At 43.8% G+C, this 27,031-nt stretch overlaps 1 protein-coding gene and 1 pseudogene across 1 annotated transcript; one reads left to right on the forward strand and one right to left on the reverse strand.

The window, feature by feature from the left end:
* Nucleotides 1–2,684: 2,684 nt before the first annotated feature.
* Nucleotides 2,685–11,945, reverse strand: LOC133917575 (disease resistance protein Pik-2-like). The gene is made up of 2 exons (XM_062361456.1): nt 10,977–11,945; nt 2,685–4,760 (listed from the first exon to the last, which is right to left on the reverse strand). Exons 1-2 carry the CDS (start codon nt 11,873–11,875, stop codon nt 2,792–2,794), a joined length of 2,868 nt encoding a protein of 955 aa, XP_062217440.1. The 5' UTR covers nt 11,876–11,945; the 3' UTR covers nt 2,685–2,791.
* Nucleotides 11,946–22,887: 10,942 nt separating this feature from the next.
* LOC133917953 (disease resistance protein Pikm1-TS-like) lies at nt 22,888–25,952 on the forward strand (annotated as a pseudogene).
* Nucleotides 25,953–27,031: the final 1,079 nt, after the last annotated feature.

Raw genomic sequence — 27,031 nt, forward strand, 5'->3', positions numbered from 1 at the left:
ACCATTAATTCTCCCATCTAATTAATTTCTTATCTGTAGACACTTGATGCAAGAAACGAGGAAGAAGGAGCCCTTCGCATTCCTTAACCCCCAAATTTTGATAATTTTTGTGATGGAGCAACAAAGGGAATTCGTTGTGGCAAATGTAGCTAATGAAATGAGTCACTTTTCGAAGAGGGACTACCTGGTGGCCGCCCACAACACAGGTGGCCATTGGATCTTACTAGTCATTGCCCCCAAGTGGAACTTGGTTTGGTACCTCAATTCGTCAAGATCAGTAGTAGAATCTAATGTAAAACTGGGAGTACGTGACTATACTTTGGTCAAACAAATCCTCAACGAGTAAGTTCTTCATGACTTAGGTTACATATTGAACTTTTCAAACTTACACCAAATGTTGACTATTGGATCCCTCTTCACATGTAGGGCTTTTGACAGGTATATGCGTTGTGATCCAAAGTACGATCCGAAGAAGCCCCGCACACTAACACATAAGACTGCCTTCACGATAACTGCCAGCATACATATTTGCAAATACTCTACTACTACCTTTTTTTTAACTGATGGTTTTTTCCTTCTCCATTGCCACCAACAACCACCGTGCAACGCCTGTGGCTTCTATGTTGCGCGTCACATGCTACTAACATTAGTAGCCAAGGATATGAAATCCCCAGATGTAAGATAATTGCATAGTCTTTTCATAACTGCTTTTATTCATTACTAATATCTGATGATAAAATGATTTTTCTTATGCTAATTGCATACTTTTTCAATAACTACTTTCATTCAGTAGGAATTTAGCTTACTGGATGGCAACATCGAAGAGTCTGCACTCACCAACAGTTGAGGACGGATTGCCGCGTTCATAATGATCGAAGTCATCTCTTCTAAAGGTGAGTTCTATTGTAGGGACACAATATCCTGACTTATGTAATTTGTAGTTATCTTGATGTGGACTTGTGTCGTTGTACGTTTTGATTATGTATATGTGCATATCTCGTGACTTGGTCCCTACAATGTGGGTATCTTGATAATGCATGGTGTGGCATGAATGTGATTATGGCATGAATGTTTTGATTGATTTCGATGTAGGTATCTGGATGTGTCTTGTTTGCAGGAGAAGACGGTTGCCAAATCCTGACATTGCTTCAGGATGCAACCATGAAACAAGTAAATCCCTTCGGGGAACGAGATCATTAGTGACGGGTGAAAATTTCACCTGTCACTACAAAGGCCACCAGTGACAGGTCATAAATTCACCTGTCACTCACGACCCGGTCCCAGTGACGGGTAGCTTTCCAATCCCTCACTGGGACTTGGTTATTAGTGACAGGTGGTAAATAGATCCGTCACTACTATCTGGATCATTAGTGACAGGTGGTAAATAGACCCGTCACTTATGACTCGATCAACAGTGACGGGTTGTAGTTACCACCTATCACTAATTACCGAGTCCCTGATACGGGTTGGAAAGCTACCCGTCACTGGAACTCGATCATTAGTGACGGATGGTAAATACACCCGTCACTAATGACGATCACAGTGACGGGCAACAGGCCTTCTCAGGCTATAGGAGACGCACTTTAACGAGGGTCTCAACTATGACCTGTCACTGGTGATAGTCATTACTAACGGGTTTCAACTCGTCACTAATGTTTCATTATTAGTGACGCAATAAGAGTGACTGGTACGGTAACCATCACTAATGACGGTTATCACCCGTCACTAATGACGGTTATCACCAGTCACTAATGTGTTGTTTTGTCGTAGTGATTGTAGCACAATCTCAGGGGCAGGCTTATAATTTCTCATGCCCCTTATCTCTATAAAATAAGCCCTCAAAGGGCGGGTAGAGGGGGCCCCTCTTTGAACTTAGTCAGACAACTCTCTTCCTGCTTCTTCCTCCCCTCTTAGTGCTCAGTTCATCTCCAAAGTTGAGCCTTTCACTCCAGTGAGAAGGGCTCTCGCCGCGCTCTATTGGTGCCCTTTTTCACGCGCCAACAAACCATTTATTTGAATTTAGATGGAAGAGAGAGCAGATTTTAATTCGTAGGGAGGGCATTATAACAGTTTGTTTGATTATTCTAGCAGATATAGTGGAAATAAAGAACATAGATAACAATAGCAGATTGGCAAGAAGGTAAACTTTTCAAAAAACAGGAAAATCATGCATAGCATGAAGAAGAAACAATCAAGGGTGCTCGAACCCTTTGTTTCCTGCTTCGTGTCGCCGAGGTAACTTTCGAACCCTCGCATTCTATGCGGTTCGTTGCATATGCATGTGATTTGCTTCTAAGTAGTTTGTTTAATTGTGCGTGTGTTATGGAGAACTGCCCACATACGCTCCTGATGACACAAGTTAATTAGAGGAAAGCAATTGCAAACTGCGAAGCAATGGGTAATTATTCGTAGCGAAACAATTAAGGGTGGAATGGATTGGGTTAATCCCTTCCAACCTTGGGAGTTCATCCGTTGGTTTGTATGCTTCAACTAAATAAAATTTGTTTGGATTGGGAGGGTTCGTTATCTCATATTCAAATATCAAAATTAAAAAAAGAGTCAGAACATTTTGAAATGAAATAAGAAAACCACAATATTTTCTTGCATAAATGTTTGCAGGAGAGAACTCTTGCTGAGCAACACTCGTCACGCCACACAATTATACAGCAACTAGGACACTCATCACAGCTTTGTTTACATTTTATTGCACACAGGCCAGCCCAATGGGCTATTATTCAAACTCAATAATGAACTTGCAAGGATAAAGACACGACAACCGTTTCAACTTTGATCATTCGTAGTACTCATCAACTACCACTGTAGGTTTGTTCTGATGCATACCTACAGAACTTCTGATATCAGACACCTTCACCTTGGTAGCTTCAGAAGCTTGCTGGCTGACTGTTAGATTCACTTGCTGAAGATTTCCAGGGTTCTCTAAACCATAAGCACCTTCCAATATCCTGAATTGTAGCTCGAGTCTTTGAAGCTCTGGCATTGCCCCTTCTAGGAAGCTCAGTAGTGGCATCACGGGTGCGGAGAATCGGAGTAGTTTGAGACGGACAAATCCGCCAGGCGGCACGAAGATCTTGCCTCCCGAATCCATTGTATTCTTCTCTAGAATCTTCACGATGCTACGATCATGCCCTTTTGCAATGACTGAAAATGTGAGAGAAAACAACAAAGGGAGACGGGAAAGAAGTAGCAAACCCTCTGTCTGCAGTGAAGTCAACGATAAAGTTAAGTTCTCAAGAGTTTCCAGCTCCTTGATCCATTTAGGCACATGAAGCAATTTGCCAGAAAGATCAAGTGAGAGAATGTATTTTGGTGGAGTGGATAGGTCATCCATTGAATTAAGAAAACCCGTGAAACCATCATCAATTGCAAGAGACTTTAGGGAGAAGCCACTTAGGTACTCAATGGCAGAGAGTAAATCATACTTATGGCTATTGGCATCAAGGTCTCTAAGATTGTAGATGCTCAACTTCTTCAATTTGGTGAGGTTGTGCATGCTTCCAAGGTCTCGAGTTGAGCTCGTACTAATCTCAATCCCTGATAGTGTCTGTAATGCTGTCATGTTTGCAATTTCTTCGGTGAATCTTAAGGCACGACGTGTGGATTTATTGCCACCAAGAAGATGGACCATTTTTTGGAGCCGCCCAATGGATGAAGGCAAGTATGTCACATTTGTCTCCCTTATATCCAGTGTCTCCAAATATTGAAGCTTTCCTATTTCTGATGGGAGCTTCTTGATGTATACCTTGCGTAGGCTCAGATACTTCAAGTGGAACATCTTACATATTTTGTCCAGCTGATTGGTATTTAAGCTCTTGCAACCTTCCAGTTCCAACACCTGCAGGATTCCAGACTTGAATGAATAAGAAGGCAAATGGTGAAAATTCTCAAACACTGTTAGTGACCGGACATGGGACAAGTTCATGCTCTCCATTTTCTCTTTCGCGTCCTCAGGATTGCTGCTATGCAGGGAAAGCCGGCGGACTTTGTTGCTTGGTGTTGGTGTGAGCAAGTGTCCTCCAACCACAGTGATGAAATTCTCTTCGCTTGACTTGGACACAATGTATTCAAGGATCATATCATGAACCTGACAAGCTTTCACCTTCCCATTACTGCTATGCTCCACTGGCCGAACTATATTTCTGCTGATGAGATCATTAAAGGTGTCATCAGCAACCTCCTCAACAGTTTTCCCATCCTTCTCAATAATGAAACCTTCAGCTATCCATCTCTTGGTCAAACGCTTCCTGTGGATGCTGCAACCCTTTGGGAATATGCTCAAGTACAACAAACAATTCTTCTGATCGGCTGGCAAATCATTGTAGCAGAGATTAAGAATATGCGTCACTCCCTCGGGGGAGAGATTCTTTTCTAACTCTGAGTTTAGAGACTCCTCCACTGTTTTCCAATGACTACTTTCGTTCAGGTCTCTTCTGGCTAAGAGACCTGCTACTGTAAGTATTGCTAAAGGCAGACCTGCACACTTCTTTATAATTTCCTCCTTGATTTCTTTGAATTTTGTCGGCTCTGGATCATGAATTCTTTCAAAGAACAGGATTTTGGATTCCTCACCACGGAGTGGTTTAAGCATGTGGATACGGTCTTGTTTATAGCAGCAGGCATTTGCTACAGACTTGAACCTTGTAGTCACCACTATGCTACTACCTTTTTTATTTCTGGGCAAAGATTCCCAAATATCTCGCCATGACGATACGGACCATACATCATCTATTAAGAGAAGGTACCTGCGAGGATAGCATGTACAAATAAAATCAGTGGCGTACTAACAACATGATTAGCGAACTTGTCACCACAATGGCATAATTTTTTTTTATAAGGATGACGTGTGTGCAGACACACCACAACACACATATGCCACACTCACGAGGATCTCCAATCTTAAATTTACAAACAAAACGTTGAAATCACTGACGTGTGTAAATAGTGGATATTAGAATTTAAACACTGATGAATGGAGTCATACCACTATGCCCCCACCACCCCACTAATTTAATATATTCTCTTTTACTTGTACCTTTTGACATTGACATGTATAGTCTCTAACACACATCCTTACAATTACCTTTACTTGTGGTTTTCTTAAAAAAAGATACTCTTTTTATTACATTTTAGAAAATAACGGACATTGAAGAAAATACATCTGCAACTTTGGGGTTTGTCAAAAAAAAAAACCCTTCAGCTTGTTTTTTGTCGGTCTACTCCTAACAACTTTCAAATACCCCCATAGTACTGTTTGACTACACGTTATATATGGTGCTTATGTGACTTCTAATTAAAATAGCACAATGACTTCTAGAATGATTTTCATATTTTGTTGAACCATTAGATTGGGCTTGCCTCTATATTTTGAATGCTTAAATATGATTAATGTTCAAAAGTACGTGAACTAGCTAGGAATTTAAATAGTCCTAAGATGTCAAAAGCAACGTTAGAAATCACTACGCCACCCTAGAAACCCTAGTAAGTCACGCATACACTACATCGTGCAGTTAACGGTCATAGGGGTATTTGACATTATAGAATAGTTACGTGTGGGAGAATGGAGAAAAAGAAGTTTTAGGAGAGGTTTGACAAACCATCAAAATTATAGGTGGATTTTTGTAATTTTTTCTAAAAATATAGAATTATTATGATATAGAAGTAGTTTTCATGTCTACTAGTATTATCTCCATGCATGCGGCAAATCTAACAATTTTACGTATATTGGTGGTCAACATTTAAAAAGTTGAATCGACATATTTTAGGATGACATTTATTTTGGTCATAGTAAGAGACTCCAATTTCTTCCCCGTTTGAGTATTTGGTCGTTCAGTTAAAATTGTTTTAGCTTGGTCCATGTCTAACTCTCTTACCCCTAATATTAGTCGTCAAGCCATGCTCATTTAGAGATAAATATGCTATAAACTCAAAAATTTAAATAGTTTTGTTAAAAAAAAGGCTGACCACTCAAAGTAAAGGTCATATATCTCGAAAAGTGTGCATAGGATTCACTGGCAAAAGTAAAAGGTCAGAAGGTTAGAGCCTTTTTGCTTAAGATACTATTGAGTTGCATGCAGCGAGTAGTAAGCAAAGGCGCTCAGTATACTCATATGCATTTCAATGATCATAAACCATTCAAATACAATATAAATATCAATAATAAGGGCGCTGCTTGGATCCCTCGCCCATGATTCCTCACCTTGCTGGACTAATTTTAGTGTGTTTGGTAGGCACTCCAAAATCTTGCCTTGCCTGGCACACTTGCCAGCATAAGCAAAGATTTCCTTGCCCGTGTAGGTGAGCCAAATCGGCTCTTCCACACAGGCAAGCTTCGTTGCTAACACTAAATTGATGTCGTGCAACAGAATTCACACCTAAATCAAAGCAGCGACATCCTTTCTGAGCTCCGTCGCGAGAATCGAAGAGGGGCGGCTGCCGCGAGCTCCACCGCGCCGTGACTCGGAGTGCCCAAATCGAACTCCTGGCACGGAACTGAGCTCGGGCGAGCCCAAATCGGCGTCCTCGACGGCAGCGGGCGGAGACGACTCGAACGGCCTCGCGAGCTTGGCGGCAGCACTTGAAGCCGGAAGCCGTATGCAGCAATGCAGCGCGGCGGTTGCTATGCTTATTTTACTTGTTAGCAGCGGTGGACCCTCCCTATAGGCGAGGTGGGACGGCCGCCCCAGCTACTGACGTGGCTCCGTCTGCGTGCCTCCAGCCGACCGGAGATGAAAAAGAAAGGTATTGGCGTGCAGCGTGCTGTTATCTGTTGATGTTGTTGCAGTGGGCCGGCGGATTATATTTCAATTTTGTGGTGACCCATCGATCCCCTCATGGCCTCATCCCCATCTGCCCTAGGCCCTTGGCCATCCGAACTCTCCCAGGCAACCAGCCAGCCCCCATCGATCTCCCAGACTCCAGTCCGCCTCTAGCAGCCCCCATCGATCTCCCGATCCATCTTCGAGCTCCGGCAGTCCCCATCGGCCATCGCAGATTCGCAGGACTGCCCCATCGATCTCCTAGCTTGGCAGCCGGCAGCACCCATCGGTCCTCAATTCCTCAACCCCCAGCGCCGAACCGTCGGCGGCTTCTAGCCTTCTGGCTTCTTCCGTTCTACGACGCCTGCGAAGCTGCGACACTGGGCGCCTGGGCGCGATCCGGCGTCTGGGACTCCGGGAGCCCCTGCTGGCTGCTAGCCTGCTAGCTGCTACGGTGCTCGGCGTCGTCCACGCCTCTGCGCGGCCGGCAGACGGCGGACCTACGACGGTGGGCGCGACCGCGCTATCCGGGAGCCCCAGCTGCGGACAGGTCACGGGCGGACGGTGGTCGGCGGACCTACAGTGCTCGGCGACCAGCTCGGCCGCGACTGCAAACCAGTCCAACTCAGTGCGGTCGTGACTCGTGCGGCACTGTGGGATCACTGGGATGTGGCTTGACGCTTGACGGCTTCCCCAGGTCACCCAGCAGAGAGCAAACCACCTCTTGTTGCCTACTTGCCTTGATGGAGGAAGAGGAGGCCGGAGGTGCCCCGGCTTGCGGCGTTGCTGGGCACGGCCATGGCCGTGGCCGCGCTACTGCTTCAGCTGCAGTAGCGGTTCCGGTGGGAGTTAGCATTGGCCGAGGCCGCGGTGCCACCAGCACGAACCCCACTAGGAACAACAACAAAGGAATTGGCAAGAAGACTAAAATAAATGGTAAAATTCGTTATTGTTTGATTGAAATTTTTTGTAATTTAGCAATTTGCTTAGTCATTCATGTGCTTAGTGTAACATGTACTTATTATCTTATTGTGTAGATTTGAAGAACTATTTTACAAGTTTGAGTGGTGGCTCCTCGAGCTCCAACCACCCATGAAAGTCGCAATGCCGCCAATTCCATAGTCAGAGAAGTTGAAGGCCATGCTGCCATTGAAGCCGTAGTATCTAATATAGCTCAAGTTGAGATTGGTGTTGATGATGCACAACCACAAGCACAACAGGAAGAAAATGAACAAGAAGGTATTGACCTTATTGTAGAATTTAACCCGCTTGTTCATGTTGTTGCTGATCCGGCTCTTAGAATACCAATTGAGGGATTTCATCCTAATATTAAATTTGAGGTTAGGAGAGCTTATTTATTGCGAGGCCCCACCCAACCTATAGGTCATAATTTTCCTCGCAAGCGCGTTGGAAAGGATTAGAGACTCTTTCAACCGAAATGGTTTAAGGACTATGATTGGTTGGAGTATAGTGTGTCAAAGGATGCCGTATTTTGTTTCTATTGCTTTCTTTTTAGGCAAGAAGATGAGCATGAAAAATTTGGTCATGTGGTTTTCACAAAGACAGGGTATGATGATTGGAAGGATGCATATAGAGGGTTACCTGGTCATGTTGGTGGAGTTTCAGGTTGCCACAATAAAGCAAGGTTATGTACCGAGGATTTTAAGAATCAAAGGGCGAGTATCTCCCATAAGATCGATTCTAACTCTAAAGACACAGAAATGCTATATGAAGTTCGTTTGACTGCTGCTTTAGATGTTGCAAGTTATCTCATTTCGCAAGGTCACGCATTCCATGGACATGATGAATCTACCTCTTCCTTAAACAAAGGCAATTTCTTAGAGATGATTGATTGGTAAAAAAACACAATGAGGAGGTAAGGGTTGCATTTGATGAGTTGTGTCCAAAAACTGCCCGCATGACTTCTCACAAGATTCAAAAGGACCTTACACAAGGTTGTGCAGAAGAGATCACTGAAGTGATAAAGGAAGAGATTGGGGATAGTCTTTTCTCCATTCTAATTGATGAATCTCGTGATATCTCAATAGCAGAGCAAATGGCTGTACTTGTGAGGTTAGTAGTTATTTTTTTATGCATTATCTTGAAATATTCATTGATGACTCGATGTGTTAAGCAACTAACTGTGCCAGTGTGTCATGCAGGTTTGTGAACAAAAAAGGAATGGTTGTGGAAAGGTTTCTAGGTCTTAAACATGTTGAAGATACAACCTCAAATGCATTAAAGAAAGCTTTGACTGAGATTCTTGCTGACCATTGTTTATCTATTGCTAAACTAAGAGGGCAGGGATATGATGGAGCTTCAAATATGAGAGGTGAATTCAATGGTTTGCAAAAACAAATTCGTGATGAGAACCCTTATGCTTTCTATGTTCATTGCTTTGCTCACCAATTACAGTTGGTTATTGTTTCTGTTGCAACTTGTTGCTCATCTTTTGATGATTTCTTCAACTATGTGAATTTGATTGTGTCAAGTACTAGTGCATCTTGCAAGAGAAAGGATAAGTTACTTGCAAAGCATCGTGAAACCAATTTGGCAAAGTTGGAGAGTGATGAGATTTTTAAAGGAAGGGGGAAGCACCAAAGCACAAACTTGACTAGACCTGGAGATACAAGATGGGGCTCTCATTTTACAATATTAGTTCGTATTAAGTCAATGTGGGATTCCGTGGTCAAGGTGTTGGCCATGATTCATGAGGACGAACGTAATCCTGATCGAGCAGGTGGTTTGGTGCGCAAAATGGAGAGCTTTTTCTTTGTTTTAAACATGAAGTTGATGTTGAAAGTGTTTCGTATTACATGATTTATCTCTCCTGATGCAAAGAAAAGATCAAAATATTGTTCAAGTCATGTCATTGCTTATTGATGTGAAAGCACGTTTGATCACCTTCAGAAATGAAGGTTGAGAGCCATTATTGGAAGAAGTCAAATCATTTTGTGTTGCAAAACATATTCCAATACCAAATACGGATGAGGCAATACCAATATGGGGTCGATCAAGGCTTGATGGGAACTTAATCACTCAAGAACATCATTACCGTGTTGATACTTCTTTACTGCACTTGATGCTATTATCACAGAGATGGATCATTGCTTCAATGAGGTATCATCGGAGTTGCTTGTTTGTTTTTCTTGTCTTGATCCAAGAAATTCCTTCTCTAAGTTTGATGTTGGTAAGATTGCTCGACTAACGGAGATCTATGACGAAGATTTCACAATTGTTGATCGTTCTCTTATAAAAGATCAACTTGAGACCTTCATTATACATGTGAGAAGAATTGATGATTTCACTGCTTGTCATGATCTTGGAAGTTTAGTCGTGAAGATGGTTGAAACTGAAAAGCATATTGCTTTTCCATTGGTCTATTGCCTCATTGAGTTAGCATTGATCCTACCAGTGGCAACGGCATCAGTTGAAAGAGCATTCTCGGCTATGCACTTAATCAAGACAGATTTGCGCAATAAGATGTCCGATGATTGGCTCAATTACTTGCTGGTGTGCTACATTGAGAAGGAGATTTTTAAAGGACTTGATTGTGATAAAATTAAGAAGAGGTTTCAAGTCATGAAAGACCATAAAATGGGCTTGCCGAGGAAACCTAAAGGATCTAGACGTGCTTAGTGTTTTACTAGTAGTATGTATATTCTCATAATTTTCACCAATTTTTAAGGCATATGATCACTTCATTATTACTAACTAATTGATCTTTATTAAATTGACAGGTTACTTTGATCCATTATCTTTTGGTGTATTTTGAATTATATGGTGCTAGTGCAAGAACTGTTATTTATTTCTTCATATTAGAGGTATCATCTGAAATCTTCTTCTACGTCATTCATTTACCGTTTACACTCTAATTTGTATGATTGCAATATGCGAATGCCGTGTGTAGTATATTTTTACTTTTGATTTACTTTTTCGTTCCAATTCACTCCACCTAAAAATTTTAGCTGGGTCCGCCACTGCTTGTTAGCTGCTTGTTGCTTGCTCGGTAACCTCGCTTGTGTGCTTGCCTGCCTGCGTGCTTGTACGCGGAAGACAAAGAAGGGGGAGAAAAATAGCAAGGATAGCAAACAGGGGAACCAAACGCTATCATGTTTCCTAGTCCAGCTAACTAGGTTAGACAATCCTCAGCCACCTAGCTTGTCCTAGCGAAAAAAACAAACATACTCCTCTTTTGCTCACCTCTTTTGCTCGAGTTGTGTTTTGAGCTTCAGCTTGAGCTGTTGCACGCTCCATCCTTCGGTCCCATTGACACGGCTCTCCGAGGGGCCACCGCCGCCGTCATTTTTGCGCTCGGGTTCCTTCTGCGGCGTGACCTGGTTGAGAATGCTTCTCAGCAGAGACGGGAGGTTCAGCTTCCGCGACACCTGCACGGACGCCCGGTATTCGAACTTCTCCCCGAACCTGCGGAGCAGCTCCTGCGCCATTGTTGTCTTGCCGAGCCCGCCAAATCCGACGATGGCGAGGATCCTCTCGTCGCACTCGGGCCGCGGCTCTGTGAGCCATTGCCCGTGGTCGACGATGTCCTTATCCTGCCCTACCAGCTTGGTCGTGCCGACGAGCTGCGGGGCGGCAGGTTGGTGGTCGGCGGTGTACGGGCGAGGCGTTCCGCTCGACTTGCCCTTGGAGTCGTGCTTGGGGTCCTGCACTCCGTACCTCGAGCGGCGCTCGCCGACATCCTGCGCGCGTTTCTTGAGGTCGATGATCTTGGCAGCGATGTCCCGGCGCGACCAGAGCGTGGCCATGGTGTACCACGCGCGTCGGAGGTTGATGAGGAGGCCCTCGCCGCGGGGCTGGTGGCCAAGGCGGTGCGCAAAGTCGTCCACGCAGTCCTCGATGTCATAGGCGACATCGCGGACCTGCTCGGTCCAGTCCTTGGTCTGCTCGTCGTGGGCAGCTCCGGCTGCGGCGGCGCGCGCGAGCTTGCGGAGGAAGGCGTGCATGCTGGCGAGCTCGTCATTCATGTACTGGATCTCGCTGCGGACACCGCTGATGAGCGTGTACTCCTGGGCGAGGAGGCTGCCGAGTTTGCCTAGCAGCGAGCTCATGGCGCTCTCGGAGGCGCCCACAGCGAGCTCCATGCTTGCTCGCCGACCTCGCAGACGTTGGCTGAGCTTGCCTTCGTCGCTAGCTACCTTCTTCTCTCTTCCTTGGCCGTCACCTCAGATACTCAGACTTCACCACACCACGACGACAGTGCCTATTGTTGTCAGAGAAGACAACAATTGTTTAAGATAGATGTTAATGGCGTTTTCAGCGGGTGATGCTGAAATTCATGTGGGTGGGAACCAGGGCTGTTCTCTTTAATAATGTATGAGCGGATCCAGTGATCCACTGGCACAAATCACGGAGTGAATGAATGGTTGCGATATCAGAAGCCAACACTCCCACTACTCGAAACAACTGGTCTCGCTGGGCAAGGTTATTGAACTTTTGAAGCTTTAACTATTAATAAATTTTAAATATTTTGTTAGAAATATAAAAATAATGTGTAAATTTGTCTTGTAAAATTCTTTCATAATATCATAAACTTATTTAATTTTATTAATATATTCTAATAGAAAATGATGTTCAAGACTACACATTAAAGATCGGGCTGTTATCTAAAACGTAAGCATTTGTGATTGGATAGAGTAACTTGTTTGTATAGCATTTCACCTCACATGGACACAGGCAGGGTTCTTCTTATTGTTTTTTTAAAGAATTATGGGACCCCACCAGTAAAGCTGATAAGGCGGTTTTTGAAAAAAATTCAACCAAAATAGTCCAAATTCAAGTTTAATTTAAGGTCCTAAATTCAAATAAATCCAATTTTTTTTACCGATTATTTTACCGGGGCCCTTGGCTATGATTGAAAATTGGTCGATTTTCGGTGATATTATGCATCGATAATACCTCTGTTCCTTAATTCTCTTTTCACATGGTATTATTCGATCATATGTAGTGCGCTTGCCTTTGGATGATGAAAATAAATAAAGTTAGAAGGATCCCTTAAAGAAAAGAATAAAGATAGAAGGAAAAGCAAAGGCAAAGCGGAGAGCTAAGCCAGCATCATTGGAAAAGAATAAAGTTGAAACAAAGGAGGAATTCCAAGAAGAATGGCTTGGAGAGTGGGACAAGGAAAGCTACGCAGAGAATGGCTTGGACAGTGGGAAAAGAAAGAATCGGAATAAAGTCCCTTAGTTATTAATCACAGCTTCATATAATAAATAATGTTAAATCAAAATAATCTATTTATTAATAAAGGATATGACCCTCCATCCTCCCACCGTGATAACTAGCCCTATAAAAAACTATTTTCAGATATGGGTGGTAATCCATTTACACAGGCGTATAACTTACCCATCTGTGATCAAAGGTATGTAGAAATAGATGATTTTCATGGGTGAAAAAAATACCGTTTGTGAAAACCTATTATTATAGACGATTCACTCGAAGTAACCGCCTATGATAATAGAATCGATGTTCTTTCCCTGAAGATTGCGAAAAAAATTCACCCGAGGAACCCCCATGCCGCACCATCGCAAACCACAAGACGCACTATATTTTCACACTGTTTCAGTCTTTGTGTTTTGTGGGAATCGAATCTGGGACCTTCACTCACCTGCGAACCTCATTACCACCTCACCTATCAAGTAGCTACGATAGAAACTGAATATTTCATCCTTTTAACCTTTTGTGCCGAAGCATCATAGTGAACCGGAGTGCCTTCTGTAAAACGGGTACAACTTTTGCATACGGACTTTGAATTCGACTTTTTTGACTTTACGGATATCTAAAAAAAAAGTTACATCCGTTTCTCCCCCACTTTATTAGGTTTGGTGAATTTTCCAAGGCCAAAAACGACCTGGAAGATTGTGTTCTCGCGCCCTGAAGTTTCTGCACCGTTTTCAAAATACGTGCTTGTGTCCATAGCCGTCACCCCTTATATCAAACTTGAGCAGAAATGTACACTGGTTCATATTCTAGTGCTGCTGAGGTGAGAAAAAAAAGAGAAAAATAAAAAAAAATTAAGATAAGTTGTCATCCATTTTCAGAGACGGTTATTTATGTAAACCGCCTCTGAAAATGATTCTTCATTTCTACAAGCGGTTCATATAAGAAACCGTCTGTGAAAATGATCATTATCACATGTGGTTTCTTATGTAAACCACCTGTGTTTGTGAACTCATTTTCAGAGGTAGTTTATATAAGGAACCGCATCTGAAAATAACCTATTTTTATAGGCAAATCGTTATGTGAACCGCCTATGAAAATGATACGATTTACACAGGCAGTTCACATAATGAATTACCTGTGGAAATGACCTTTACACAGGCGGCTTCTTCTGTCGTCCGTCTCTAGAAATCGTTCAAGCGGTTTGCCATAAGACCCGCCTGTAGAAAGACACATTGGATGTCTCGAAAAATAGTTTTTAATAATGTAAAAAAAAAAGATAATTTTTTTTTTTAAAAGCAAAACATTCTGTCTTTTGTTCCCTCCTCGCATAATCTCATAGAAATATCCAACACTTAATCCCCTCTTTATGTGATCCGAGTAACAATCCACGCACCCCCTCCTCTCACCCTCTCCTAACATCCAAAACTGACGTACCCCCCTCCTCTCAGGTGATCTATTAGGGAGGCTCTTGTGCCGCACGGCTCCAGCCGGTCACCGCCCGCGATTGTTACTTGACACAAAATCGATCTGTTAATCCTAACGAGTGCCCCCCAACCACCCTCTTCGTCGGCGGCCACATCGCTGTCGCCGCTGCCGTGGTGTTCGCCAAGCCGCAGGTACCGAGCGCCCGTACAACGGCACATCCGCGTCGCCCGTGAAGGCACCCAAGCAGGAGTCGGACGGGGCGCTGCGAACCCACAACGGCATGGTTGCAGCTGCCGAGCCCACCGGTGCCAACACTACGTGCCTAGGCCGGTCTTCAAGAAGTTCAGGAGGACATTCCTAGGATGTAAGTTTCATTTTCAATTAGTATTTAGTTAGCTTTGTGTACGGGAGTTTTTGGCTTGGCTCAAGGTGTAATCGAAACGAGTGATGCTCATGTTCAATAATTAGGGAGATAGGTTCAGGCGGTGTAGTTACTATTTGCTTTCATGTTTACTTTTGATGAATGCTCTTTCTTGCCGCTAGATAGATCTGATTAGAGAGATGGCAAGACTACTCTACGGGGGAAATAATGTGGTTTATGAGCAAACAACTAACTAATGAGTATAAATCTTGATCAGATTAGTTTATGGAAGTGGAAAGTTTTTCAGAAAGTGTTCGGTCCGATACGTGCTAGCTCTTTCCATCCTGTGCTTTCATGTAAAATGGGTTTGTTTGCCATTTCACAATCGCAGAATTCGGCCCTCTTGCCAACTGATTGAACGTCGCACTTGATGAAGTTGTCAAATCACTATTGTTCTGGAACCCTCTCTTCATCCACTTGTTTAACTAACGGTTGTGCTGTTTTATGATCTGATTATTTTGGATTTACTCTGTGTATCACCTACTTGTGCTTGTGTATCACCTCCTTGTGCTCGTTAAGATACGGTTCCACTTCTTTCATGTCTTGCAACACTATGAAATAGCATGTCTCAGTTCATCTTGATCTGGATCCAAAATTCTTTCGTTCCGATGGTCCCGATACTCTCCTGCCTCCCATCATGAGGGAATACATGCACATTAATCGGTGTAGCTATAACATTAACCAAAGCCGCACGCCACGGCCTAGCATCCGTCGTGATTGCTGGCCATTGTCATGGCTATTCCCCCCTCACTTGCCTATAAAAGCCAGTCACTCACTCCTCCGTATCGCACCACCGCTCATCGAGCTCGCTAAGGCAAGCTCTGCCACTCCTCTCTCTCTTCCCTCTCACTATCTCCTCCCCCTCCACTGACAGCACCCACCATCAATCCACCACCAGAGGTTGCCGCTAGCCAATTAGGCCAGCGGAGAGCTTCACCCAACCTCCCTTCACCTCCCTCACCCCTCAACCTAGCCTCTCCCCTCTCTCCCGAGTTGTCATTGAGATGCCATGGCCGCCGGCCTCCGCCTTCGTCGCTGGCCACCGTTGATGCCCCACCGGCCAAGCCAAGCACGGTATCACTTCCCTGCGCCCCTTACACACTCTTGACGCCCTAAACCCTAGCCCAGGCTGCCTCCCCACATATTTCCCCCAGTGGCCTCCGTCGCTCCCAACTCTGGCGTGCTGCTGGCATTGTTCCGGCTGGTGCCCACCATCGACTCCGCCGTACCACGCTGGTCCTCTTGGACTGGCTCTCGGTCCAATCCAAGCCCAGGAGCTACCGATGGTGAGCTCTTTAGCCAGCCCTTGCCGCGAACTCCCTGGCGTCGCCGTCTCAGCTCCACCCGATGATCACTCGCCCCGCTGCCAACATGTGTCCAACCACGTCGATGCCATGTCGATGCTACCTTAGCACCAGCCCCACCCCTTTAACCCAATCAGCTGCCACGACAGCGTAGTCCATGGCCCTGGTACACCGTGAACCATGGACTTGAGCTCCTCCGGTCCACAAGATCCATGAACCTAGTCTACAACACATTAACCTTTTTGTTTTTTCCGAAAATCCTTTTTCCAAAGAATATTCTAGGGAATATTCTCCCCTTTTCTTTTTTCCTGAATTATTTTGCCAACCAAATTCCGGAGCCCATATCTCCTCTGTATCAACTCTGATTTTGTCGATTCTTTCACCGATATTCATCTAATTTCAAATCCTATCCATTTGTATCAATTTCATATTTATTTAAAATTAGATTGTATTTTGTTGGTATTTATGTGTGTTTTTGTTTGTGTGTGGTGTGCCACACAATAGACACTGGAGAGACCGAGGAGGAAGAGGAGTCGAGAGCGTAGGATTTCGAGTAGGACCCTCTCGAGAACTTCGGCGTAGGACCCTCTCGAGAACTTCGGCGGAGGCAAGTCTCAATATGTTTTCCTCGTTGATCATATTGAACCCAGATTTTATCACCACAACCCGTAGCTGCCATTTTTCCACCAAATAATTGCTTGAAGTATTACTATTTGACATAATTTAAATTGTTGAGCTAGTTATGTCCTATTTTTGAGTTGCCAGCTAGATTACTTTTGGCTTATAACATTGTTGAGCTAGTTATCGTCTCAGCAACTTTAAATTGTTGAGCTAGTTATCGTCTCAGCAACTTTAAATTGTTGAGCCAGTTATCGTCTCAGCAACTTTAACTACTCTAAGACGAACACCTTGATACTAGTATACTTAGGGTTGTGTACTTTATGGTTATTTCATGCATAATCATGATTAGTTTTACGAAATGTGTGAAACGTGGTGCCTTGGTGTTGTGTGAGTTATCGGGATTGGAAGGGTTACTGGATGGCTAATAACAGCAAAGAGCCTGTTAGAGCTGGGGCAAGGCTAGGTTCCCGCCGAGAATGCCTTGGGAGTTTAAGTGATGCCTGTGTGGTAGGGTTAGTGTAGAGATGTTTACCTTGCCTCGATTAAGGACCAAGTTGGTGTGACATCTTACCTAGTCTTCACCGTACAGCTACTCGACCCTGTATGTGGCAGGGCTTAGTCTAAACCCCACCAGCTAGTTCACTAGACTTTTGGAGACAGGAGTGCAACAGGAGACCATGGAGCAGGCACAAGCAGTTGCATGCTTGTCGACCCAGTTGGCGGCCTAGTATAGGTCAGGAACCCCCGGTTAACTCTTGTAGGCGGCTAGAGGGATGATGCTATGGTGGGTAATGGCTTTGTCGAGTTACACTGCTATGATAGTGGTTTGTTACCAAGCTCAACTTGTGGGTAAAGTGTACCACTCTACAGAGGTAAAACTATTCGAATAGTTGTGTCCACGGTCACAGACGAACTACGGTTCGGTCACAGCAACTAGCATGGGTTGTGTGCGTTTTTCTTTTAGCATGAGTGAGCAAGGTGTGCCCATTTTTTTGGAAAATAGGTCCAACAGTGTGCCGTGAGTTGTTGTGGACAGAGCATCCAGCAACGGGACCCACTAGTTACTTTCCAGTGGGACCCACCTATGAATAGTAACATTTTGGAATTTCTCGATATAATTTTAGATTAATCTTTCAGGAGTTGTAAGTTCTCCGTTTTGACTCCGATTCTGATGATTCTTTTGCCTAAGTTCATCTAAATTTGAGATCTATCTTTCTATCGTAGTGTGATATCCATTATTTTTCATTCGGTTTTCTATTTGGTGTTATTTGATTCTTCAATAGCATATGCTCTCGTTAATCGTAATCACGCTTTGCAGAACCGGAGGATTTCTTGGAGGATTTGGAGAATCCTGACTTCCACCAAAGACTAGGGGAAGACATCGGAGAAGGCAAGTCCTATCTCCTTGATCATTTTGAACCCAAGTTTTCAATAATCCAATTGATCAACTTAAAACTTAACTTATTATCGCATGTGCTATATATTATGCTATTTTAATTGCTTGCAGTAGTTAAATCCTATCAAATAATTGTCATGCCTTAAATGTCATTATCTTGAATCCATGTCACCCTAAGATTACCTGTTGTTATCTATATTAACGTTGGACGATGCCTTGATATCTAGCATGCTTAGGATTTAATACATCTCTTTGGAGATGTCGCTTATGAAATACATCTCTTCGGAGATGTCGCTTCAGTGAATATCAATTCATCTCATATGCCATGAATCCTTGATGATTGTGGAATCCTTAATATCATGTGGTGTGTAAAAATGGTGAAAACTATTTTGGCGGTGATAGGTAGAGTAGTCCTCCAGTGAGGATGCTCTTAAGAGCTTGAGTTACCTGTGTGGTACTTGTTGCCAATGCTGAAGATGCCTGCCTCAGCCGTATAAAGGACTGAATCATTGCACCGTCATGCTAAACCACCCCCGTGCAACCATGCATCCTGTTATGGGCAGGATTTGACTTTTCTATCTCCTGACCAAGCTAGATATTTTACTAGAAGGCTAGAGGAGCAACGAGGATCCAAGCATCTGTCATGTGCTCGCGGGGATGCTTATTGAACCAGACACTTTACAAAGGTCAAGGTGGTACCCTGCCATCCCTTACGTAGGTCTGGAGGACTTGAGTGTCTCGTAGTATAGCTCGGTAAGGGAAGGTGATTGAAGCATCTCGGTATGATTCACTCCTCTGCTTGCAATGGTTAGAGACTAAGCATATTATGTGGGTACAGTGTACAACCTCTGCAGAGTGTAAATCTATTCAAATAGCCAACTAGTCGTGTCCACAGTCATGGACATGCAAAGCAATGACCTCACTTGGTTAGACTCGGGACATGTGTATCATTGATGAGTGAGTGTGTAGACTAGATATCTGTATGATGAGGTTGCTGGCTCAATCTGCCAGGAGCTGAGTGGTACTGAAGGTACACTAGATATATTGATAGGGACTGCAGAGCGAAGTGTATCCACTCCCATGACTGAAAATCCCAGATATACATTGTTACCTTATTTAAACTGTTTCAAAGTTAATAGTAGAGAATATAACTGGATATCTTCATAAACTGCTTTATGCTTAAAAACTAAACCGTAAAGCCTTATCCTTAAGTTATCCTTTATGCATCTAACAACCCCTTGAAGTAGTATAGAACTTGCTAAGTACATTCCGTACTTATTCTTACTGTCATTCAGATGAGGAGATGGATGCTGACTTCGCGGGTGACGAAGGCGCGGATGAGGAGTAGATTTAGCGATCACGTTTGCACCAGAGCTACCTGTGGCTTTGGGTTGTTATTCCGCTGTGCTTTTGTTGGCCAGTTGGCTAGGTTTGTAATGTACTGTATGATTTAAAGACTTTTTAGTTATTGGTACATTTACTTTCGCCAAGCATCCTCAAGTGCGCAAATAATAAAGTGATGGTTTTCTCCCTTTCCATTCTTCATATAGGGTTTTTCTCCTTATTCTTGGTAGGAACTCAATTTAGAACATGACACGAAGTCACCAATGCCATCCCCACCATGCCTTAGATAAACCTGTAGTGTCTAACATGACAATAACCAAGTCAGTCAGGATGTGGTTCTTCCTATCGGCTACCCCGTTTGATTGGGGCAAATAGGAAGATGTTCTCTTATGAATAATTCCATGTTCCTTATAGAATAAGTCGAAACCACTCGAGAAGTACTCTCCACCACGATCCAAACTAAGTCTTTTGATTTTCCTTTCCAATTGATTTTCAACTTCTACCTTATAGATCTTAAAATAGTCTAGAGCCTCATCTTTAGATTTCAACAAATACACGTAATAAAATCTAGATGCATCATCAATTAAAGTCATAAAATATCTTTTTTCACCATTCGTCAACACACCATTCATTTCACAAAGATCTGAATATATGAGTTCTAACGGTGCCAAATTTCTCTCCTCGGCTGCCTTGTGAGGCTTATGAGGTTGCTTAGATTGCAAACACCTTTGGCACTTGAAACCTTTGACAATGGAAAAATTCAGAATTAAATTCAAGCTAGAAAGCCATGTTATACAACCAAAGTTTATGGGACGTGAGTACCAAACACTAGCCTCGTCTCCATTAATATTACAACAAATATGGTTCACAGATTTATTGCAGAAATCAGAAAGAAAAAAGCAGAACAAGCCTCCACACTCATAGCCTTTACTAATAAAAAGATCATGTTTCGACACAACTACTTTATTGGACTCAAGTACCACCTTAAACCCGTCTCTACAGAGAAGGGAACCACTAACTAAATTCTCATTTATTGAAGGGACATGTTGCACATTCCTCAGCTACACGATCTTTCCCGAAGTAAACTTCAGATCTACCGTGCCAACACCATGAACAGAAGTATGAGACCCATTCCCCATTAAGACAGAAGAATCCTGAGCGACCTGATAAGAAGAGAACATTGAACTGTCAGCACACACGTGCACATTAGCCTTAGTATCAATCCACCAACTGATAAACTGATTTACTGAAAGAACAATAGGTAAATTACCATACCCACTAGTTTCATCTCTAGTGTTGCCAATGGTCACGTTGACAGACGTGGTGTTCTTCCCTTGATTAACCTTTCTTCCTTTGCAGTCTCGGCAATCTTTGGCCCAATGGCCAACCTCGTTGCACATGAAGCAAGTTTTATCATCTTTGTTCATCATCTTCTTCTTAAAGTTGGTAGTTTGTTTGGTCTTGTTATTTTTCTCTTTGTTCTTGCTATTAGAGGACTGTTGCACCACATTTGCACTAGACTATCCATCGCATCGTTGTTATGCACATCCTTAGCTCGAGCTTTCTCCTCAACATCAAGAGATGCGATCAAACTCTCAACAGAAATCTTTTGTCTTTTGTGTTTTAGAGCAGTGAAAAAATTCCTCCACGAGGGAGGTAATTTGGTAATGATGCCCCCAGCCACAAACTTATCGAGTAAGGTACACTTTAGGAGCTCGAGATCTTTTACAATGCACCGAATCTCATGAGCCTACTCGACTACTGATCGATTATCGATCATCTTGTAGTCATGATATTGCTCCATGATATACAGTTCACTAGCTGCATCTGACGCATCAAATTTTGTATTAAGTGCGTCCCATAACTCTTTTGCGTCCTTTATGTGCATATACACATCACAAAGATGATCGGTAAGAGCACTAAGAACACATCCTACAAAAGAGTGTATTGACTTCCTCGAACTTCTTCTCTCCATCAGAGGAAAGAGTTCCTTTAGGCATGCTAGATGCAACCCAGTAGCAGTTCATAGCCGTAAGCCACAGAGTGGCTTTGACCTGCCATCTTTTAAAGTGTACATCGGTAAACTTGTCCGACCTTAGTGCATCAGCAAAACATCGTTAAATCAAAGTTCCTACAATAAGGTTTTTGGATTGTTGAAAATCATAAGACTTTTAGATTTAACTTAATTCAATTCCGAAATATAACAGGACCAAGAATAGATGTAGATAATCAATATCGACTATGTTGCGACTAGCTCCGACGAGCCTCGACTAAATTCAATAGTCTCGACTAGGATTCGACCAGCCCCAACCTACACTCGACTAGATACTCGAGCAGGATCTCAACCAGCTCTAACCAGTCTCGACTAGTAACGACTACCACTCGAGTAGAGTTCGACTAGATTGCAGTTTATGTACTCGATGGCAATATGTGATGCACAGTCCCTCGTGATGTCAAAGCAGTAGACGATGACGAAGATGAAGCAGTCGATGTGGAGTCCACTGTGCTGTTGATACAGTAGGCGATGACGAAGATGAAGTAGTCGACGTGGATCGCGATGATATAGAGGAAGCAGATTGTGAGCAGTCGCGATGAGCGCTTCCCAAAAACCTTATTCGCCTTTTCCGGTGCGGGATCTTAAGAGCGACAGGTTTCAAAGACCTACTCTTCCGTTCGTCGGTGCACGTCGGCGCAGCGGGATGGAATAGACTATGTGCGATGGCGCAACAGAGAAGAATTGGCAAAACCCTAATTGTGTATCGTGTCTTTCTTATTATCCTTTGAGAGTCGCGCGGTTGAGATGCGCCACGACCGGAGTCGGTTACACCGCCACGATTGGAGTCTTGACCGACACGATTTTCATATATTTATCTATTTGTACTCGCAGCAAAAAGAATAAAACTACAAAAGGAGGCTGCATCTGCACAAGGATCTGAACTCAATTTCGGCGGACCATTCACGCAGGTGCCGCTTGCCCACGCCCTTCGCCCCCGCCTCGGCCATGACCACAACCACGTTTGTGCTACAGCCACGGCCACAGCGAGACGAACGAGTGAGCGCACATGTTCTTCTAATCCTCTTATCTACACATGCTAAGTGGGTGAAAGAGAAAAACTTTTTTAAATTAGTCTCCATCCACATCCGCTAGGAAGATGAGACTAAAAATACATACTTCCCATGCATGACTGAACCTTTAAGATTTATTTAAAATTATACAAATATAATAACCTGAGCCCATATATTCTAACCGAGATGACGAAATCGAAGTCTTAATTTATATACCCACTCCTATTCAGCGGCGGATCAGGTAAATATTATTTCTGCTCCATGTACTTTGGAGAATTGAAGAATTGCAGTCCCTTGGAAAATTAACTACTGATTCTGCCGCTTGCTCTACCTACAGCTTCTCAGGAGGAGAGTGAGATGGCGCCTGCAGCTTCGGAGGAGCAGCCGAAGGGTGGGGAGCCTGCAGCTGAGGAGAAGGAGGAAGTAGTTGCAGTGGTAGAGCCCCTTCGTAGGAGGATATCTTCAGTGCTGGAGGCTGTTGGCCCTCTCCGCGTCACCAGCTACCGCATGCGGTATTCCTTGGAATTCATTGCGATGGAGCTCGCATTACTGACATTGAGCCCGCAGCCTGCATCGCAGGAGTATCATGTCATCTACCGCTTGGTGGTTTGGCTGAACTACTTGAAGGAGAAGGCCATGGATATCGAGAGCATGCTCGATCAATACGAAGCTCATCCGCTGCATCACGCGCTGCCGCGAAGCGCCGCACCGTGGTTCTGCCGGCGCCGTGATCATGACAGCACATTGCACGGGGGATTCTTATCCAGCGCGGCAAACCTATACTGTGCGACCGAGCACCCCTGCAGTTACAGGTACAAAATGAATGATCCTGTGCTCTCTGGCTCAGGCCTTTCGCTGCTGCCCCACGACGTGGCGGAGGAAGGCGGCCTACATCTCGTTGGCATCGACGGCCCGGCAAAGAAGCTGCTCAGGTGGCTCAGGCTCACGGCGGCCGACAAGAGAACGACAGTCATCTCCATCGTTGGCCCCACCGGGGTGGGCAAGACGACTTTTGCCATGGAGCTCCACCGCCGGCTCCAGCCCCAAACAAGAGGGCCCCATAATTTTCTGTGCTGTGCTATGGCCCATGTGTCCCAGGGGCATGATAGAAACAGGCTTCTTCTCAAGCGAATCCTGTCAGATATCGTAAAACCGAGAGAACTGGAGGTACTGTCATCTGAGCGCTCACATGCCACGACGACGTTGGAGGCTGAACTGGAGCTTCTGGCTCGCAATATCAGGGAACGCCTACAAGATAAGAGGTACTGATATTGTAACAACCGACTGAGTTCAGTTCATTCTTTACATCGAACAATATAATTGGGAGTTAATTCGCAATGTTTACGCCATGCCTGCAGGTACTTCATATTAATCGAAGATATATGGGAAGCATCAGACTGGGAAAAAATCAAGGGTGCATTCCCTAAGAATAAATGTGGAAGCCAAATTTTGATTACAACACGCGTTCGAAGTGTAGCCCGGTCGTGTTGCTCTGAATCTGATCACCATGAAGGGCTTGTGCATGAGATGAAGCCCCTGAATAAGCGGGATTCAGAAAGGCTTCTACTTATAGAAGCTTTTGGTTCAGTGGATGGTTCCCCGAAAGGCAAACCTTTCAGGAATGTTTGTGAAGAAATCCTGAGGAGATGTGGCGGTATACCATTGTTCATAACTGGTATGGCCGGCTGGTTAAAAGAGCGGCAGCAGAAGGGATATACATTTTACAGCGTGGAACAAGTGCCCCAGACACTGAAACAGTTCGAACAAGGGTTGGCCCCAACTTACTATGAACTTCCTTATCAGTTGAGGTTGATGTTTCTGTACATGAGCATGTTCCCCCAGGGGTACAGGATCGCCAAAGAGCAGCTCATCTGGAAATGGACAATTGAAGGGCTGAACAGTGAATATGGTATTCATTGCGACGCATATGATTTGGCTTGTCGGTGTTTCTCTGAGCTTGCCGACAGGAATGTCATCATCCGGGTGGAAAACTGCAAATGCCATCCTGAAATAGAGGCCTGCCCATGGCAAGTCAATTGTTACATGCTGCAGTTCCTTGCCTCCATATCAGCGGAGATGGGTTTTGCTTTCACCAGCACCACGCTCGCCTCAGCGAAAGCAGGAGCTGGCGCTACTGGTGACAACAAGCGTGCAGTACCACGGCGGCTAGCCCTCCACCACCCCGATCCAGAGCTCCCGAGGCTACTGCGAACAATGGATTTGTCTCAAACTCGTTCGCTAGCCGTGTCTGGTGAAGTGGACCAAATTCCTCTTGACAAATTTATCTATTTGGTGGTGTTGGATCTAGAAGGTTGGAAGAATTTGAAGGATGAGGACCTGCTAATGATATGCACCAGCAAACAGTATCTGCTCAAGTATCTGAGCGTCAAAAACACCCGGGTCCGCAAGCTCCCATCAGAGATCAAGGAGCTATGCTGTCTAAAGACATTGGACATAAGTCACACGCAAATAAGTGAGCTCCCATCAGAAGTGTGCGAGCTAGAAGATTTGTTGAAGATGGACCTAAGAAACACACAGATAAGACAGCTCCCAGAGCAAATCGCGGGGCTACGCTGTTTACAAGATCTTCGCATTGGTGGTGATGGAATTGCTAATTCCGATGAAACAGCAACAAAGATACCTGAGGGTGTCCGGCATGTTTACAGACTAGTAACACTAGCAACTGTTGATTTAAGTGAATGCTCTTCAAGCTTCGTACATGCTCTCGGCGATCTAAGCCAGCTGATGGTGCTTGCAATAACATGGTCCTTTCACCAGTGCACTGAAGGATCCTACTCTGATGCTTTACTTTCATCCTTAAAAAAATGGAGGTTGCTTGAGTCTCTGACCATTTATTGTGGACTCGGTTGTTCCATGGAGTTCCTGAGTTCTCTATCTAAGCCTCCTAATACAAGACTTGAGAAATTTAAGGTAACAGGAGGGAGATTTGTCAGTGTTCCCCAATGGATCAAAAGACTCAAGCATCTTGCTTTCTTGCAAATCACGGTGTGTAAAATGGTGCCACATGATCTGAAAATCCTCGGGGACTTGCACAGTTTGCGGTGCCTTGTACTAGGCTTGGAGTTCGCCCCCAGTGAAGGGATAGTGGTTGAAAGTGAGGGATTCAGTGAGCTTCTCAAATTCTCCGTCGATTGCCCAGTGCCATGGCTCAATTTCAGAACAGGAGCTATGAGGAAGCTGAAATATCTTGAACTAAAAGTCTGCTCAGGCCCACCAAGTCGAGGGAGTGCTGTTCCATCAGGTATCGGCAATCTCCGAAGCCTCATGGATGTAGTCCTCTATTACAACCAAAAGTGGTGCTCTGGTAGCTCCCACATCAAGAAGACTGTCGAAGCGGTGAAAAAAGAGGTTGCCGAGCATTGCAACCCGATCGACCTCATCATCAATGGCACCAGAGATGATGGTGTTCAAAAATTTGATGAGGAGACTGAAATTCAGAGTGAAGTTAGAAGGTGAAACGACCAAGAGCTCCCAACACAAGGTAAAATCACTCACTACTTGATGCTTGGAATTCTGCCTGTAATTGGCACCAGTTTTCTGATAATTTTCATACCCGTTGTAGAAGGAATGGTGATCTTCTCAGCAGTGTCCACAATTGCCAAAACAAACGAATTAAGACCACGACAAGTTAGAGTTGCAGTCTGGCAATAGACGTCACAGAATGGTACAGTACTATATATTGCTCTTGCCACTCGTGCTTCTGTATTGCTGCTGGCTTCTTGTATCGTTATGCATGTCAGATGGTGTATCGGTTTGGTAATGCATTTATGCATGCCTTCGTTTGTGTGTTGCTTCTCAAGACTTTTCAAGCAATGTACCCATTAATTAGTCCATTTCCTCGTGCTGTATCTAAAACCGGTGTAAATTATATAGAGAATTTTTTATTTGTTATTAGAAGATATGGTGATTCTCTATTTACCACTTTGCGAAATGCATTTTCTTATTTAATAATGTTTCTAATTTTCATTCTTTCCTCGTCACTGTTATCTATTTTATCCATAAAAAAGACACATTTGCCTATGAAAAGGAAGTATCCATTGTAGTCAAGTCATCTTGTTATTTTTATATCTATTTTTCTACAACAGGAAACACAACAAATACACACATTAAATTTATCTACACAAATTTTTTTACAACTTTGATATTCGCCAAAAAACTAATTCTAGCATTTGCTATGCCTAATCATAGTCACCAATGTAACCATACAGCTTCCTAATGGTCGGCAAACAACACGACTTCAGAAATTCATATCTCCTGATTAATTCGTCCAAATTTAACGTTCAAAAACTCTATGGAAGCATAAAGAAATTTTCTATAGCTCTCTAGTACATCACATTCTATGATTCGATCTCTAAAGAGCTCTAAACTTTGATTAGATGTCGGTGACTCCGCCCAAGGCTACTGTCCTCCCCAAGAGCAAATACATCTTTTTTATAGATAAAATGGGTGATATTGATGAAGAAGGAATGAAAATTAAAAA

Source organism: Phragmites australis, chromosome 5 (assembly GCF_958298935.1).
Source record: "Phragmites australis chromosome 5, lpPhrAust1.1, whole genome shotgun sequence".
Taxonomy (NCBI): Eukaryota; Viridiplantae; Streptophyta; class Magnoliopsida; order Poales; family Poaceae; genus Phragmites; species Phragmites australis.

What these genes read in the sequence shown, in the direction of transcription:
- LOC133917575 (XM_062361456.1), bottom strand. Translation starts at nt 11,875, where the DNA reads ATGGAGCTCGCTGTGGGCGCCTCCGAGAGCGCCATGAGCTCGCTGCTA. An exon ending in ACACAACTCGAGCAAAAGAG is followed by an intron (nt 4,761 to 10,976) that starts GTGAGCAAAAGA and finishes CTATCCTCGCAG; the next exon opens with GTACCTTCTCTTAATAGATG.